Below are 18,389 nucleotides of genomic sequence, written 5' to 3'. Positions count from 1 at the left end.
GCCTGCTCTGACGCTGTCCTTAGCCTGGCGTCTGGTGCACTCGGGCTCCAGCATCTGTGTCAGGATCGTGTTGGTGACCTCTCTGTAGTCAGGGTCATCTTGCCCATGCCCGTGACCTTTCCGTAGTCCACGTGGGGTTTTAGATTGAGGCTCCTGCTAATGCTGACGCTGGGAGTCAGTGGTGATGCTCGGGTACCCTTTGCCTGCGTGGCTCCTGCAGGCATTTGTGAACTGAAAGTCTGTCTCTCTGCCTTTCAAATAAAATAAAAATAAATGAGTTTTAATGTTAGCGTTTGGGGATTTATCCGTGTTTTAGCTGCCCGTCGTTTGTGTCTGGGGCTGGGGATGGTAAACATGCTTGTCAGTGCCACAGCCAGGCTGTCGTCCCTTCAAGGTGAGGAGAACAGATCACAAACACTTACGGAAGGTTTTGGAAGATGCGCTCATATTCTCAGAGACAGCCACAGCCAGGGGATGATGATGTCAGAGATTGTAGGTTCAGTTAATTCATCCTGGGTTGTCCCAGTGCAGGCTCCCTGGGGACTCAGAGGTGAGCAGGAGTCTCCGCAGATGCTCGGTCATGGCTGGACAGCAGATGGGGTGACCTGGTGCCACCACGTGTCCTCTCCTGGGCTGGGCCCTGTCCTCTCTCTGACCCAGTGCCACCGCGTGTCCTCACCTGGGCGGGGCCCTGTCCTCTCTCTGACCCGGTGCCACCGTGTGTCCTCACCTGGGCGGGGCCCTGTCCTCTCTCTGACCCGGTGCCACCGTGTGTCCTCACCTGGGCTGGGCCCTGTTTTCACTCTGTCACCCAGTGCCATCGTGTGTCCTCACCTGGGCAGGGCCCTGTCCTCACTCAGGTCACCCGGTGCCACCGTGTGTCCTCACCTGGGCGGGGCCCTGCTTTCACTCTGTCACCCAGTGTCATCGTGTGTCCTCACCTGGGCGGGGCCCTGTCCTCTCTCTGACCCGGTGCCACCATGTGTCCTCACCTGGGCTGGGCCCTGTCCTCACTCAGGTCACCGAGCTGCTGGACGTCTCCATGGAGCTGGGCTGTTTCCTGGCCGGGGCCCTCATCTCCTCTCAGGGCCACGCAGTCACCGAGGAGATCACCGCCTACATGGAGCCTGTGCGCGACTTCCTGGCCATCATCTTCTTCGCGTCGATAGGTGAGCTCTCCTCTGCCTTGGCCGCTGCTCCCTCGCACTCCACGGTGCCGTGGGCCTGTTCTCCAGCGGCGCCTGCTCAAGGCTGTCTCGGGCACGGTTCAGGAACCCTCCCGTGGTTCAGACCTGTTCCTCGTAACTGTGCTGTGATGTGGGTGCCTCACAGGCGCCAGGTGAGCCGTGAACTCAACCCACAGAGGTCGTGTGTGCTGGCTGCTCCCTCTCCGTCCCTGCCATCCAGCCTCCCTGTTCTCTGAGACACACCAGTGCTGAAGTCAGGCCCCCAAATAGCCCCGCAACAGCCTCTCGTTTTCACGTGAGAGGAAGAGCCGACGTCTCCCACTGTAAGTCAGGAGGAAAAGTGACTGAGCTGAGCGAGGAGGCCATGTCGGAGCCGGGCTGGGCCGCACTCAGCCCCTCCCGCCAGGTGCCAAGGATCAGAGCCGCAGGGAACACATGCCTGGCGAGACAGGGGAGCTGCCTGATGCTAACGTGGAGAAAGTTCCGGATAGAAGACCAGCCCTGCCGTGGGTGGTCTGCCACGGGTGCTCCACAGTTAGCCCAGGCAGGCAGAGGAGCTGGAGCAGCAGAGGCCGGTCCCTGAGGGCTGAGGTGAGACCAGTCTGTCGTGAGCCAGCACGTGTGTGCAGGAGCTGTGGGAGCCGGGGTCTCACTGAGCCCACGGGTGGGGGCAGCTCCTTGCAGCCACGGATTCTCAGTGGAGGTGACAGCGTCAGCAGAGGAGAAGCCGGGGCCCGCTTCTGAGCCTCACAGGGCAGGCCGACTGCTGGGGGCCCTCACAGCCGGCCACTTCACAGGCGGCCACTGCTGGCTGACCTGCCACACCGCCTGCGCGGCCAGTGCTGTCACCACAGCAGCAGAGCCCCGACGACCCACGTCTGTTCACCGAGTGTTTCAGGCCCCCTGCTGAGACCTGCTCGGAAAATACCGCTGCCCCTGGACAGTGCGCCTGGCCTCCCAGAGCTCCGCTGGGCGTGCAGCGGGAGCAGCGTGCGCCCCCTGCTGGTGTGGAGCCCTCACTGCAGCCCGATGGGAACGCCCCTGCCAGGCAGCGGTGCCTGGATCTGGGCAAAGTCCACCACAGCCTTCTGCAGGGGTTCGCCCTTCCGGTGCCGATGACAACAGAGACCCACATTCAGAGCTTGTTGGGTTCCAACCCTCGTGCATGCCTCTGAGGTTTGGAATTTCTGCCTGGCGTGACTTGTGGGTGGCAGCCAGAGAGGCAGCTGGGGGTCCCCAAGCGCAGCCCTCAGACTGTCCCGGGAGGCTCTGCCGGTGCCAGGCCTGGGACACGAGGAAGCCGCTGTGACCTCAGATCAGCTACCTGTGACCTCAGATCAGCTAACACTGGTGCTGCAGAGGGTCGTGTCCTGGAGGGACGGGGACAGAGCGGGGACAGGACCCTGCAGGCAGCAGGAGAGCGCGACAGCCCCCAGGGGACACGAGGAAGCCGCTGTGACCTCAGATCAGCTACCTGTGACCTCAGATCAGCTAACACTAGTGCTGCAGAGGGTCGTGTCCTGGAGGGACGGGGACAGAGCGGGGACAGGACCCTGCAGGCAGCCGGAGAGCGTGACAGCCCCCAGGGGACATGAGGAAGCTGCTGGGGCGTGCAGTGAGGGGAGGCAGTGGGTCTCCAGGGGTCCAGGGTGAAAGGGCCAGTTTGAGAAGCTGACTTGGAAAATAAATGTTGAGAAGGGGCAGCCATGGCCCCCCAGAGGGACTGGGCTAGAGGAAGGAACCCAGAAAGGCCTGGGATGTGCGCGGGAAGCTGTGGTGGCCTTGGCGTCCCAGGATGACCAGCTTCCTCGGGGAGAGGGTGCCAGCGGCAGCAAGGCAGGCCGAGGCCCAGGTGGCTGGCGAGCAGTGAGTGGGGCCCGTCCCTGCATGTCTCTAGCCAGACAGGGCCTCTGCGGCCCCACCAGCACCCAGCTGTGGTTTTAGGATGGGTGGGTGAGGCCTCTGGGGGAGTCACTGCGGAGGGGGGCTGGTGGGGGTGGCGGTAATTGTCCAGGGAAAATCCTGTGATTTTCCAAAATGGGTGAGTGATACGGAAAAGGAAGAGGCGTGCTGGCGGTCCGCAGCCTCTGGGCGTGCATCTCGGTGCCACTGGGCATCCTGATGAGACCCAGGCCGCCTCTGACGTGCGGCTGCTCTTGCTTGTCCAGTGTCTTGGGCCCTTTGCCCCGGGCACAGCATTTTCATAATAGCCAGCCAGGCTGGCCGAGTAGCTGCCCCCCAGGGCCTTGGTAGGCAGAGCCTGTGGGGGCAGCCTGGGGCAGGGGTCGCCCAGGTCACCCAGATCCCTGCGGGAAGCACAGGGCTCCACAGAGCTGCCTAACGTCCGCTGTGCCTTTGTCAGCCCCTCACAGTGTCGAGGATTTCAGCTGAGTTCTGCCCTGAGGCTCCCTGAGCCGCAGGTGGTGCTGTGCAACGGAGGCGTGACAGTGACAGTGACACGTCCCTTCCCTTCCCAACAGGGCTGCACGTCTTCCCCACGTTCGTGGTCTACGAGCTCGCCGTGCTGGCCTTCCTCACGCTCTCCGTGGTGGCCATGAAGGTACCGTTGTCCTCGTCCCTGTGGGCACAGGCACTTCCTGTGGGGCCTGAATCCCAGCCCGGGAGAGCGTCCAGGCTGTGGAGCACCAAGGCTGTTCATCTGCGCCAGGCCAGGGGAGGTGGCCCGCGTTCCCCCAGTGGGGCCGCGCTGCGCCAGGCCAGGGGAGGTGGCCCGTGTTCCCCCCAGTGGGGCCGCGCTGCGCCAGGCCAGGGGAGGTGGCCCGCGTTCCCCCAGTGGGGCCACACTGCGCCAGGTCAGGGGAGGTGCCCACATTCCCCCAGTGGGGCCACACTGCGCCAGGCCAGGGGAGGTGGCCCGCATTCCCCCAGCGGGGCCGCATTGCGCCAGGCCAGGGGAGGTGGCCCGCATTCCCCCAGTGGGGCCGCACTGCGCCAGGTCAGGGGAGGTGCCCACATTCCCCCAGTGGGGCCACACTGCGCCAGGCCAGGGGAGGTGGCCCGCATTCCCCCAGCGGGGCCGCGCTGCGCCAGGCCAGGGGAGGTGGCCCGTGTTCCCCCCAGTGGGGCCACGCTGCGCCAGGCCAGGGGAGGTGGCCCACATTCCCCCAGTGGGGCCGCACTGCGCCAGGCCAGGGGAGGTGGCCCGCGTTCCCCCAGCGGGGCCACACTGCGCCAGGCCAGGGGAGGTGGCCCGCATTCCCCCAGCGGGGCCGCGCTGCGCCAGGCCAGGGGAGGTGGCCCACATTCCCCCAGTGGGGCCGCGCTGCGCCAGGCCAGGGGAGGTGGCCCGCGTTCCCCCAGTGGGGCCGCACTGCGCCAGGCCAGGGGAGGTGGCCCACATTCCCCCAGTGGGGCCGCACTGCGCCAGGCCAGGGGAGGTGGCCCACATTCCCCCAGTGGGGCCGCACTGCGCCAGGCCAGGGGAGGTGGCCCACATTCCCCCAGTGGGGCCGCACTGCGCCAGGTCAGGGGAGGTGCCCACATTCCCCCAGCGGGGCCGCATTGCGCCAGGCCAGGGGAGGTGGCCCGCATTCCCCCAGCGGGGCCGCATTGCGCCAGGCCAGGGGAGGTGGCCCGCATTCCCCCAGTGGGGCCGCACTGCGCCAGGTCAGGGGAGGTGCCCACATTCCCCCAGTGGGGCCACACTGCGCCAGGCCAGGGGAGGTGGCCCGCATTCCCCCAGCGGGGCCGCGCTGCGCCAGGCCAGGGGAGGTGGCCCGTGTTCCCCCCAGTGGGGCCACGCTGCGCCAGGCCAGGGGAGGTGGCCCACATTCCCCCAGTGGGGCCGCACTGCGCCAGGCCAGGGGAGGTGGCCCGCGTTCCCCCAGCGGGGCCACACTGCGCCAGGCCAGGGGAGGTGGCCCGCATTCCCCCAGTGGGGCCGCACTGCGCCAGGCCAGGGGAGGTGGCCCGCGTTCCCCACAGTGGGGCCACACTGCGCCAGGCCAGGGGAGGTGGCCCACGTTCCCCCTGCGGGGTTGCGCTGTGCCAGGCTGGGGATTGGTTTGTCAGTCCGGGCAGTTTTGGCCCGAGTTGGGGGTGTTACTCCGGGAATTACCAGCAGCTGGGAAGGGAGAAATTTTCTCTGGCTCTCCAGACACGCCCTCGGCCGGCCCCTCTGCCTGCTCGTCCTCTCCGGCAGTTCCTCAGTCAGTGCAGTGTCCGTGGCTTCCTGTGTGCCTGTGTTTTGGTGTTGTCTGGGGTCTGTTTCCGTGGTAATGGGCACACTTCCCTTGCAGTTTCTTTTGGCAGCGCTGGTCTTGTCTCTGATTCTGCCCAAGAGCAGCCAGTACATCAAGTGGATTGTCTCCGCGGGGCTGGCCCAGGTCAGCGAGTTCTCCTTCGTCCTGGGGAGCCGAGCGCGGAGAGCAGGCGTCATCTCGCGGGAGGTGAGTGTCCACCATCTGGCCGGACAGCGCTGCCCTTCCCGGATCTGTGAGTCAGGCCCAGCACCCGGCAGCCCGTTCAGGCTGGGCAGGCACGCTGCCGCGCCACGTGTGGAATCTTTCGGAGGAAAGCTAGTTAATGCCAGTGGGCACTGTTACATCACTGACGTTTCTGTGAGGAGAGCCCATTTATAAGCGAAGTACGGACTCAGGCTTCAGAAACGTACACCACACGCGTGGGCTGCCTGCTTGCGGCAGGTTCAGGGGGCGCCGGCGAAGGGCGACTAAGCCCGAGTGTTCAGTGTTCTCTCTCCCACCCTGCCGGTGTGGGAGAGCAGAGGAATGGGGCCTGCCCGAAGCTGCACTGTGCTAAGGGCTTCTGGGTGCATCAGCTGACCTCAGGCCAGCACTGCCTGCAGACGAAGAACCTGGCTCATCAGAGCTGACCCCAGACCTCACTGAACATAGATCTCAATGCACCCACGAAGCCCCTCAGGAGGGGTTGTACTCAGGTGAGACCTGGGGGATATCTGATTTGCGGGTGAGCTGCCTCGTGCTCCGTGAAAACACCGGGCCGTGTACCTGTGCAGTGCGCCTGCTGATGTCAGAGTGACCACACAGGGCCGTGTACCTGTGCAGTGCGCCTGCTGGTGTCAGAGTGACCACACAGGGCCGTGTACCTGTGCAGTGCGCCTGCTGGTGTCAGAGTGACCACACAGGGCCGTGTACCTGTGCAGTGCGCCTGCTGGTGTCAGAGTGACCACACAGGGCCGTGTACCTGTGCAGTGCGCCTGCTGGTGTCAGAGTGACCACACAGGGCCGTGTACCTGTGCAGTGCGCCTGCTGGTGTCAGAGTGACCACACAGGGCCGTGTACCTGTGCAGTGCGCCTGCTGATGTCAGAGTGACCACACAGGGCCGTGTACCTGTGCAGAGCGCCTGCTGGTGTCAGAGTGACCACACAGGGCCGTGTACCTGTGCAGTGCGCCTGCTGATGTCAGAGTGACCACACAGGGCCGTGTACCTGTGCAGTGTGCCTGCTGGTGTCAGAGTGACCACACAGGGCCGTGTACCTGTGCAGAGCACCTGCTGGTGTCAGAGTGACCACACAGGGCCGTGTACCTGTGCAGTGTACCTGCTGATGTCAGAGTGACCACACAGGGCCGTGTACCTGTGCAGTGTGCCTGCTGATGTCAGAGTGACCACACAGGGCCGTGTACCTGTGCAGTGTGCATGCTCATGTCAGAGTGACCATACTGGGCCGTGTACCTGTGCAGTGTGCCTGCTGGTGTCAGAGTGACCACACAGGGCCGTGTACCTGTGCAGTGCATCGGCTGATGTCAGAGTGACCACACAGGGCCGTGTACCTGTGCAGTGTGCCTGCTGGTGTCAGAGTGACCACACAGGGCCGTGTACCTGTGCAGTGTACCTGCTCATGTCAGAGTGACCACACAGGGCCGTGTACCTGTGCAATGCACCTGCTGGTGTCAGAGTGACCACACAGGGCCGTGTACCTGTGCAGTGCGCCTGCTGATGTCAGAGTGACCACACAGGGCCATGAACCTGTGCAGTGCATCTGCTGATGTCAGAGTGACCACACAGGGCCGTGTATCTGTGCAGTGCGCCTGCTGGTGTCAGAGTGACCACACAGGGCCATGAACCTGTGCAGTGCATCTGCTGATGTCAGAGTGACCACACAGGGCCGTGTACCTGTGCAGTGCGCCTGCTGATGTCAGAGTGACCACACAGGGCCGTGTACCTGTGCAGTGTGCCTGCTGGTGTCAGAGTGACCATACTGGGCCGTGTACCTGTGCAGTGCATCGGCTGATGTCAGAGTGACCACACAGAGCCGTGTACCTGTGCAGTGTGCCTGCTGGTGTCAGAGTGACCACACAGAGCCGTGTATCTGTGCAATGCACCTGCTGGTGTCAGAGTGACCACACAGGGCCGTGTACCTGTGCAGTGTGCCTGCTGGTGTCAGAGTGACCACACAGAGCCGTGTATCTGTGCAATGCACCTGCTGGTGTCAGAGTGACCACACAGAGCCGTGTACCTATGCAGAGCACCTGCCGGTGTCAGAGTGACCACACAGGGCCGTGTACCTGTGCAGTGTACCTGCTCATGTCAGAGTGACCACACAGGGCCGTGTACCTGTGCAATGCACCTGCTGGTGTCAGAGTGACCACACAGGGCCGTGTACCTGTGCAGAGCACATGCCGGTGTCAGAGTGACCACACAGGGCCGTGTACCTGTGCAGTGTGCCTGCTGGTGTCAGAGTGACCACACAGGGCCGTGTATCTGTGCAATGCACCTGCTGGTGTCAGAGTGACCACACAGGGCCGTGTACCTGTGCAGTGTGCCTGCTGGTGTCAGAGTGACCACACAGAGCCGTGTACCTGTGCAGTGTGCCTGCTGGTGTCAGAGTGACCACACAGGGCCGTGTACCTGTGCAGTGTGCCTGCTGGTGTCAGAGTGACCACACAGGGCCGTGTATCTGTGCAATGCACCTGCTGGTGTCAGAGTGACCACACAGGGCCGTGTACCTGTGCAGTGTGCCTGCTGGTGTCAGAGTGACCACACAGAGCCGTGTACCTGTGCAGTGTGCCTGCTGGTGTCAGAGTGACCACACAGGGCCGTGTACCTGTGCAGTGTGCCTGCTGGTGTCAGAGTGACCACACAGGGCCGTGTATCTGTGCAATGCACCTGCTGGTGTCAGAGTGACCACACAGGGCCGTGTACCTGTGCAGTGTGCCTGCTCGTGTCAGAGTGACCACACAGGGCCGTGTACCTGTGCAGTGTGCCTGCTGGTGTCAGAGTGACCACACAGGGCCGTGTACCTGTGCAGTGTGCCTGCTGGTGTCAGAGTGACCACACAGGGCCGTGTACCTGTGCAGTGTGCCTGCTGGTGTCAGAGTGACCACACAGGGCCGTGTACCTGTGCAGTGTACCTGCTCATGTCAGAGTGACCACACAGGGCCGTGTACCTGTGCAGAGCACCTGCCGGTGTCAGAGTGACCACACAGGGCCGTGTACCTGTGCAGTGCGCCTGCTGGTGTCAGAGTGACCACACAGGGCCGTGTACCTGTGCAGTGTGCCTGCTGGTGTCAGAATGACCACACAGGGCCGTGTACCTGTGCAGTGCACCTGCTGATGTCAGAGTGACCACACAGGGCCGTGTACCTGTGCAGTGCGCCTGCTGATGTCAGAGTGACCACACAGGGCCGTGTACCTGTGCAGTGCGCCTGCTGGTGTCAGAGTGACCACACAGGGCCGTGTACCTGTGCAGTGCGCCTGCTGATGTCAGAGTGACCACAGAGGGCCGTGTACCTGTGCAGTGTGCCTGCTGATGTCAGAGTGACCACACAGGGCCGTGTACCTGTGCAGTGCGCCTGCTGATGTCAGAGTGACCATACTGGGCCGTGTACCTGTGCAGTGCATCGGCTGATGTCAGAGTGACCACACAGAGCCGTGTACCTGTGCAGTGTGCCTGCTGGTGTCAGAGTGACCACACAGAGCCGTGTATCTGTGCAATGCACCTGCTGGTGTCAGAGTGACCACACAGGGCCGTGTACCTGTGCAGAGCACCTGCCGGTGTCAGAGTGACCACACAGGGCCATGAACCTGTGCAGTGTACCTGCTGGTGTCAGAGTGACCACACAGGGCCGTGTACCTGTGCAGAGCACCTGCCGGTGTCAGAGTGACCACACAGGGCCGTGTACCTGTGCAGAGCACCTGCTGGTGTCAGAGTGACCACACAGGGCCGTGTACCTGTGCAGTGTGCCTGCTCGTGTCAGAGTGACCACACAGGGCCGTGTACCTGTGCAGAGCACCTGCTGGTGTCAGAGTGACCACACAGGGCCGTGTACCTGTGCAGAGCACCTGCTGGTGTCGGAGTGACCACACAGGGCCGTGTACCTGTGCAGTGTGCCTGCCGGTGTCAGAGTGACCACACAGAGCCGTGTACCTGTGCAGTGTGCCTGCTGGTGTCAGAGTGACCACACAGGGCCGTGTACCTGTGCAGTGTGCCTGCTGGTGTCAGAGTGACCACACAGGGCCGTGTACCTGTGCAGTGTACCTGCTCATGTCAGAGTGACCACACAGGGCCGTGTACCTGTGCAGAGCACCTGCCGGTGTCAGAGTGACCACACAGGGCCGTGTACCTGTGCAGTGCGCCTGCTGGTGTCAGAGTGACCACACAGGGCCGTGTACCTGTGCAGTGTGCCTGCTGGTGTCAGAGTGACCACACAGGGCCGTGTACCTGTGCAGTGCACCTGCTGATGTCAGAGTGACCACACAGGGCCGTGTATCTGTGCAGTGCGCCTGCTGATGTCAGAGTGACCACACAGGGCCGTGTACCTGTGCAGTGCGCCTGCTGGTGTCAGAGTGACCACACAGGGCCGTGTACCTGTGCAGTGCGCCTGCTGATGTCAGAGTGACCACACAGGGCCGTGTACCTGTGCAGTGTGCCTGCTGGTGTCAGAGTGACCACACAGAGCCGTGTATCTGTGCAATGCACCTGCTGGTGTCAGAGTGACCACACAGGGCCGTGTACCTGTGCAGAGCACCTGCCGGTGTCAGAGTGACCACACAGGGCCGTGTACCTGTGCAGTGCATCGGCTGGTGTCAGAGTGACCACACAGGGCCGTGTACCTGTGCAGAGCACCTGCCGGTGTCAGAGTGACCACACAGGGCCGTGTACCTGTGCAGTGTACCTGCGGATGTCAGAGTGACCATACTGGGCCGTGTACCTGTGCAGTGCATCGGCTGATGTCAGAGTGACCACACAGGGCCGTGTACCTGTGCAGAGCACCTGCCGGTGTCAGAGTGACCACACAGGGCCGTGTACCTGTGCAGAGCACCTGCCGGTGTCAGAGTGACCACAGTCTGTGTTCACCTGTTGCAGGTGTACCTCCTCATCCTGAGTGTGACCACGCTCAGCCTCTTACTGGCCCCGGTGCTGTGGAGAGCTGCCATTTTGAAGTGCGTGCCCCGACCTGAGCGGCGGTCAAGCCTCTGAAGCACTGTGTGGACGCCCACTTGGGGAGGGCCTTGTGACGGCCAGAGCTGTGCTGGAGCCGGTCTGCTTGGCCCGCACCTGCAGCGTCTCCTTCGCAGGCGCAGAGGCATCAGGTGGCCGGGGCTGTTGCGCCTGGAAGCGCCTTTTTTCAGAAACTGCAATTAACTTTATTATTAATTCGTCAGTTTGATTTTTTCGGTCAAGAGGAAAAATTAGGTTGCTTTTTTATTTATTGTACATCTTTAGAAGTATAACCTACTTTTTAAGTATTTGTTATTTAACATTTCTGTGATATGAAATTTTAATCCTTTTGAATTTAATTTAAGGAGTTGGGAACTTTTATCTTGAAATCCTGTTTTCTGAGACGGCTATCTTACAGATGTCTATTTACCTTTTATTATAGCTATTTTAAATAAAACACTTTCATGTCAGTTTGTATTAGGTTCGTTACTCTACAAGTATTTTATTTGGGACGCATGCATTGGGCTTGGTGGTTAAGGCGCCTGCGTCCCCTGTTGGAGTGCCTGGGTTCCAGTTCCAGCTCCGGCTCCTGACTCCAGCTTCCCGCTAATGCAGACCCCGGGTCATGAGAGGGGCTCAGCTGGGGTCCGGTCACCCATGTGGGAGACCGGATGGGTGAGTTCCTGAGTCCTGGTGTCCATCCCAGCCCAGGCCATTGAGGGCACCTGGGAAGGGAACCAGCCCCCTCCCGCCCCTCCCCCCTTCCTCCTTCCCTCTCCCCCTCCCTCCCTCAGACTTAAAACCATATGTGGTTTTGAATCACAGGAATATACATTTTTAATAAAGGGCAATTATGATCAGGGTATAAATGAAATTTGTTGAAAAATTGTTTTTTAAATGAGACTTTTGTACCGAGCTAATCTGCACAGAACCCAGCTACTTTTCTCATTTGGATGATTCGTTCTTCACTTTACCCTTCTCTGCATTAGTGCAGTACCATTTGAAAAGCTTAAATCCTAACTGATGTGTAGCAAGTGTATTGTGGGTGCTGTGTGCTGTGCTTTAGGGCCCGACTGCAGCAGGGTTTCCCCGCGGGGTCGTCCTGCCCTGTGTGCGGCTCTGGCAGAACACCTGAGGCCCAGAGAGTCATACAGGTTCCTGGGCTGAAGTCCAAGCAGCACCAGTGGGCGGAGCCAAGACCTCTGGGCCCCACGGGCGGGAGCGGGAGAGGGAGCCCTCCACAGCCCTCTTCACAGTGACACCACTGCCTGAGACCCCCTCCCAACACCCCTGCGTCTGGGCTGAGTTTCCAAGCCGTGCGGTTGTGAGGGCGAACACGTTCAAACCAGAGCAGGTGCGGGTTTTGTCTCCCATCCGTGTGCTCTAACTGACAGGTAGAGCTGACCGGCTCGCCATGTCCTAGGCGGCAGGCACTTCACAGTGGGTCTGGGTGACGGCTGTGAGAGCCTAGCGCTCCGCCTGAAGGACAGCGGTGCAGGCGTTGGGCATGCGTGTACACAGACACACACACGCATGTGCAGGTGCACACTGGAGCACGTCAGTGCAGAGACGCTGCAGGTGTGCCTGCTGGGACTCCTTAGACCTCCCGCTGCTGAAGGAGGGGCAGGGCTCTGCTCCCGCGTGGCTGAGGGTGCTGGGGCCTGTCCCGCCGGGCTCCCGGTCTCCATCAGCACGTGCGACGCCCGGGCCCTCGGAGGTTTCCTGCCCCTGTGCCTGCCGGGACTTGGTGGTTCTGTTAGCTGAAGAAGTCCTCCCACAGCACGAAATCTGTCACGCGTGGCAGCGGAGCAGTGAACACGAGCCCTTGGTGACGGGAGACCTGTGCCCTTCGAGAGTTCAGTCACTGGCAGGTGACGCAGGTAAGACCTGGCGTGACCTCCCTGGGGAGAGCGCTCGGCCTCCCCGTCCCGCTGCCCCTCCATCCTGACCCACGCGAGGCCTTGGCAGGGCCCTGCCGCACCGCCCCCTCCCCAGCTCTCGCGGCTGAGGCGGGGTCGGGCGAGCCCCATGGACACATTGACTGCTCCACGCATGAGGGTTGTGACGTTTGGGTCTTAAACGCTGAGTCAGCTCCTGACATTGGGCTGGGGCGGGCCTGTCGGGCAGCAGCCACTCATTGGAGGCTGCGCCAGGGGCTCAGCTCCACCCTCAGACGGCCACCACCAGCCGTTTGTTGGCCATTGTCATTTGGCTTTTGCTGTAAAATATAAATTAAAAATATAAAAAAACTTAAGAAAATATAAACCAGCTGTTCCCACTCAGCCCCTCTCAGTCGCACCTCCAAGGGCAGCCGCCTGCCTTGGGGCCACGGTGCTGATCCTGTCCTCACCGCCTGCAGCTGAGAGCTGCGAACTCCCCAGGCCCCAGCCTCCGGGGTTGTGGGGAGACAGGGGGATCTCTGTCCATGAGGTGGGGGTGGAAGAGGGGTCTCTGTCCACGGGGAGGGGTGGAGGAGGGGTCTCTGTCCATGGGGGGGTAGGAGGGGTCTCTGTCCATGGGGAGGGGGTAGGAGGGGTCTCTGTCCATGGGGTGGGGGTAGGAGGGGTCTCTGTCCGGGGGGGTGGAGGAGGGGTCTGTCCATGGGGAGGGGGTGGGGGAGTCTCTGTCCGTGGGGGGGTAGGAGGGGTCTCTGTCCATGGTGTGATAGGAGGGGCCTCTGTCCATGGGGAGGGGTAGGAGGGGTTAGGCCAACCCAGAGCGTGGCAGGCATCCAGAGGCGGCGGCGGGTGCTGGCCGTGTCTCGCATGCCTGCCCTGGGTCTGCTGCCCTTGGCGCCCTGCATCTCACGGTTACCTGAAGGACTCTGGCCTCCCTGGCCTGATTCCTGTGGCGTCTCCGTGACAGGGAGCCCCGCTGCGCCAGCTCAGCCCCGCTCACAGGCCCTCCGAGGTCTTACCGAGCCTCACCGGCTGCTGCTTGACGGGACGCCGTCATGCTGTCACGGTGGAGACGGCCGGGAGCCTCGGCTGTGTGGGGCCGGGTCGGCGCTGTCCCTTCGTGGTAATGGGGGCGGGCGCTGGAGCGGGCAGCCTGCGGCGCCCATGGTGGGCGGAGCCACTCGTGGCCTGCAGCCCGGCTGCACCCAGGGCCAGCCTTGACCCCACTGGGCGTTGGGGGGTGACAGCTGCCCAGGGCACGTCGGGGAGAGGGGCTGCAGTGTCCCTGGGCAGCCTGGGTTTAAGCAGAGTCACCAACCAGTGACTGGAATTAACTTATCAATTCATGCAACTACGGGACAGAGAGCCTCGCGCTGAGCAGACGGTCAGCCTTGACTGAGGGCTCTCGGTGTCACCTGGGAAGGTCCATGATGATGGCACACTTCCGGCTCTGTGATGGCACACTTCCCGCTCTGTGCCGGCACACTTCCCGCTCTGTGACGGCACACTTCCCGCTCTGTGAGGGCACACTTCCCGCTCTGTGAGGGCACACTTCCCGCTCTGTGCCGGCACACTTCCCGCTCTGTGAGGGCACACTTCCCGCTCTGACGGCACACTTCCCGCTCTGTGACGGCACACTTCCGGCTCTGTGCCGGCACACTTCCCGCTCTGTGACGGCACACTTCCCGCTCTGTGACGGCACACTTCCCGCTCTGTGAGGGCACACTTCCCGCTCTGTGAAGGCACACTTCCCGCTCTGTGAAGGCACACTTCCGGCTCTGTGATGGCACACTTCCGGCTCTGTGATGGCACACTTCCGGCTCTGTGATGGCACACTTCCTGCATCTGTGCAGCCCCAAGGAGCTGCTGGGGAACGTCGTCCCGGGCAGCATCTTGAGTTACTGCAGACTGGCGCTCCTGGCGTCACCGCGACAAAGCACCTCTCGGCTCCGCACCTGGTGCACAGCCGTCCTGTGCCCCATGGCACAGCCCAGGGCGGAGCCCCCGGCCAGCAGGTCTCAGAGGCCCCTCCATCCACACCTGCTCTCCCGCAGAGCGACGCCAGCCGGTGCCTTGGTTCACGCAAAGGCTCCGGGGCATTTGCCTGTTGATCTGGCCTGGCTGGCACAACCCCCCGTGGCGCCGGCCTGTGGGCGGCGTCCGCTCGAGTGGCCTGTGCCCCTGAGACTGGACGGCCACTTCATGGGAGTCTCCCCTGGCTGGGGTTCACATCCCCAAACCCAGCAGAAGAAGCCCTGAGCTTGCGAGGGAGTGCCAGGGTCAGGGCGAGTGGCGGTGCCCAGGCCCACAGACGCTCCTGGGGCGGGAAGGCTCGGGGGCCACGGGGAGCTGCGAGGACACCCCTGTCCTGCAGTCTGCAGGGGCTGACGCTGCAGCAGCGACTCCCACCAGCATCGCCAGCCTGGCAGACCTGGGAGGGCTTGGGGAGCCCTCGAAAGGCTGGGTCCCCATGCTGCTTCCGCCCCAGCCTCCTGGGGGGTGGCCGTGCTGCCCAGTGCTCGAGACTGCCGCGCGCTCGGAGACTCGGGTGGAGTTCCTGGCTGTTGTGGGCATTTGGGGAATGAAAGATCCTGTGTGTGTGTGTGAGCGCTTTTTCAATAAAAAATGAAAATAAATCAGCATATGTATTTTTAAAAGATTTATTTACTTGAGAGAGTTACAGAGAGATTTTCCGACAGCTGGGTTACTCCCTAAATGGCTACAATGGCTGGAGCTGGGCCAGTCTGAAGCCAGGAGCCAGGAATTTCACCCAGATCTCCCACGTGGGTGCAGGGGCCTAAGTACTTGGCCCGTCTTCCGCTGCTTGGCCAGGCCATTGGCCGGGAGCTGGATTGGAAGTGGAACAGCCAGGACTAGAACCAGCACCCACATGGGCTGCTGGCGTTGCAGATGGCGTCTTAACCCGTTATGCCGCAGCACCGGCCCCGAGTATATGGATTTTCATAAAGGAAAGAATTCAACACTTGCTGCGGCTGCATCCAATTCAGTGTGGGACAGGAGCCCACCTGTGACCTGCAACCCCCAGCCTCAGGACACAGGCCCAGGGACTCCAGCAGCGCCCTTTGAGTGAGAATAGCTGATTAAAATGCAATTTGCGGGGCCAGCGCCGTGGCTCACTTGGTTAATCCTCCACCTGTGGTGCCGGCATCCTATATGGGTGCCGGGTTCTAGTCCCGGTTGCTCCTCTTCCAGTCCAGCTCTCTGCTGGGGCCCGGGAAGGCAGTGGAGGATGGCCCAAGTGCTTGGGCCCCTGTACCCACATGGGAGACCAGGAAGAAGCACCTGGCTCCTGGCTTCGGATCAGCGCGTCGCCGGCTGTAGCAGCCATTTGGGGAGTGAACCAACGGTAGGAAGACCTTTCTCTCTGTCTCTCTCTCTTTGTCTATAATTCTACCTGTCAAATAAATTTTTAAAAATGCACTTTGCTTTATGGTGTTTGTGGCTTTAGGAAGTACTCTTAGGGGCTGGCATCGAGGCGCAGTGGGTCAAGTCACTGTGTGCAATGCTGGTATCATGTCAGGGCAGCTGGTGAGGGTCCCAGATGCTCTGCTTTGGTTCCTTCTGCTGGGAGGCAGTGGAAGATGGCCCAAGCGCTCGGGCCCCTGCCCCCACGCAGGAGACGGATGAAGCTCCTGGCTCCTGGTTTTGGCCTGGCCCAGGCCTGGCTGTTGTGGCCATTCAGGGAGTGAACCACCTGATAAAAGATTTCTCTGTGTGTGTCACTGTGCCTTCCAAGTACATAAATAAATATTTTTTTAAAAATGAAAACGGGCCGGGGCTATGGCATAGTGGGTAAAGCTACCACTTGAAGCGCCAGCATCCCATAAGGATGACGGTTCAAGTCCTGGCTGCTCCACTTTCCATCCAGCTCTCTGCTATGGCCTGGGAAAGCAGTAAAAGATGGCCCAAGTCCTTGAGCCCCTGCACCCATGTGGGAGACCCCAGAGGGAGCTCCTGGCTGCTGGCTTCAGATGGGCCCAGCTCTGGCCATTGCGGCCATTTGAGGAATGAGCCAGCACTTGGAAGACCTCTCTCTCTCTCTCTCTTTGCCTCTGCCTGTCTGTAACCCTGCCTTTCAAATAAATAAATCTTAAAAACCAAAAAGCTGAGGGCCGGCGCTGTGGTACAGCAGGTCAACACCCTGGCCTGAAGTGCCGGTATCCCATACAGGTACCCATTTGAGACCCGGCTGCTCCACTTCCAATCCCACTCTCTGCTATGGCCTGGGAAAGCAGTAGAAGATGACCCAAGTCCTTGGGTCCCTACACCCATGTGGGAGACCCGGAAGAATCTCCTGGCTCCTGGCTTCAAATTGGCCCAACTCTGGCTGTTACAGCCAACTGGGGAGTGAACCATCAGATGGAAGACCTCTCTCTCTCTGCCTCTCCTCTCTGTAACTCTGACTTCCAAATAAATAAATAAATCTTTTTTTAAAAAAACAAAAAAGGCACTTTCATTTCCGTTAATGGTTCATCCTGAAGGTCATCTCTGGGCCCCCCGGCTCTCCAGTGCCTCCTGCTCTGGGAGAGACGCTGTTTCGAGGGGGACACAGCCACACTGTGGAGGAGGTAATTTGCCAGTGTGTTTCTGGTTTTCTGGTGCAGGATCATTGTCAGAAATGTACCAAGAACTTTAAAAAACTAAGTAAGAAAATGGCAGCTTGGTTGAAAAACGAGCAAAAGACCTGAGCAGGCGCCTTCTCCAGATTCCAGGTGGTGAAGTCTCCCAGCCGTCTGCCAGCAGGGAGCCTTCAGCCGCAGGAGACACCGGCATGCGTGAGGGTGTGCGTGGCCAGGCTCCACCTCGCTCACTGCCGGCGGCAGGGCCAGTGGTGCAGCCACTTAGGAGGGCAGCTTGGAATGGTGACACACTGGATGTTCGCCACAGGGCCCTGCAGCTGTGCTCTGCAGATTGGCCCAGGTGGGCTGAAGGCTCAGGGCCTCGCGGAAACCTCTTCCAGGGCCTCCTTCCTGGTTGTGCCCGGACGTGGGAGCAGCCAGGATGTCCTGAGTGGGTGAAGGGACAGCAAGCCGTGGTCCACCAGTGCTGAAGAGAAAGGAGCCGTGGAGCCACGGGAGGCGCCAGGAGCTTCAGGGCGTGTTAAATAGAAGATTAAATAGTGTGTGTGTGACATCCCGAGGGGGCCTCAGTATGCGAGCGGCGCCAACTGGGGCCAGCCTGCTGCTGTCTGTCCAGACCCACAGAACGGACAGCCGAGAGCAAGCCTAACATAAGTGACAGCCTCCTGGTGATGGTGACAGTGGCGCGGCAACCCAGGCTCCCCACTGTGACAACTGTGCCACTCTGGTGGGCATGCTGGGGTGGCTGGGGAGAGGATGGGGAGGGCAAGGTTAATGGGAACTCTGCCCATTGTTGCTGTTCATCTAAAACAGCTCTAAAAATAGCCTTTTAAGCCGGCGCCGAGGCTCAATAGGCTAATCCCCTGCCTGCGGCGCCGGCACACCGGGTTCTAGTCCCAGTCAGGGCGCCGGATTCTGTCCCGGTTGCCCCTCTTCCAGGCCAGCTCTCTGCTGTGGCCAGGGAGTGCAGTGGAGGATGGCCCAGGTGCTTGGGCCCTGCACCCCATGGGAGACCAGGATAAGTACCTGGCTCCTGCCATCGGATCAGCGCGGTGTGCTGGCCGCAGCGCGCTGGCTGCGGCGGCCATTGGAGGGTGAACCAATGGCAAAGGAAGACCTTTCTCTCTGTCTCTCTCTCTCACTATCCACTCTGCCTGCCAAAAAAAAAAAAAAAAAAAAAAAAAGCCTTTAAAAAAATCAGGTTGTCGGGGCCGGTGCTTTGCATAGCAGGTTAAGCATCTGCCTATGGCACCAGCATCCCACATGGCAGTGGGAGATGGCCCAAGTCCTTGGGCCCCTGCACCCACGTGGGAGACCCAG

At 61.2% G+C, this 18,389-nt stretch overlaps 1 protein-coding gene across 20 annotated transcripts in view; it reads left to right on the top strand.

Moving 5' to 3' along the window:
• Nucleotides 1-16,935, top strand: part of SLC9D1 (solute carrier family 9 member D1) — a 55,036-nt gene extending 38,101 nt beyond the window's left edge. For 10 of the 20 annotated variants that reach the window (XR_011378690.2, XM_070048543.2, XM_070048534.2 and 7 more), the window contains 5 exons: nucleotides 1,019-1,169; nucleotides 3,668-3,747; nucleotides 5,447-5,596; nucleotides 12,351-12,450; nucleotides 16,660-16,935. Coding sequence is in view for 19 of the 20 variants with exons in the window: in XM_070048543.2 (XP_069904644.2) it covers nucleotides 1,019-1,169; nucleotides 3,668-3,747; nucleotides 5,447-5,596; nucleotides 12,351-12,450; nucleotides 16,660-16,727 (549 nt within the window). In the remaining variant the exon portion in view is untranslated. Of the gene's footprint in view, nucleotides 1-1,018; nucleotides 1,170-3,667; nucleotides 3,748-5,446; nucleotides 5,597-10,495; nucleotides 11,041-12,350; nucleotides 12,451-16,659 lie in introns of those variants that run through there. The other 10 variants (XM_070048550.2, XM_070048540.2, XM_070048551.2 and 7 more) reach the window with 2 other exon arrangements.
• Nucleotides 16,936-18,389: the final 1,454 nt, after the last annotated feature.

Source organism: Oryctolagus cuniculus, chromosome 9, assembly GCF_051225735.1.
Source record: "Oryctolagus cuniculus isolate XC-2025 breed Fujian yellow rabbit chromosome 9, ASM5122573v1, whole genome shotgun sequence".
NCBI lineage: Eukaryota > Metazoa > Chordata > Mammalia > Lagomorpha > Leporidae > Oryctolagus > Oryctolagus cuniculus.
Note: the sequence above shows the minus strand (reverse complement) of the source record. Positions and strands in the feature narration are given on the sequence as shown.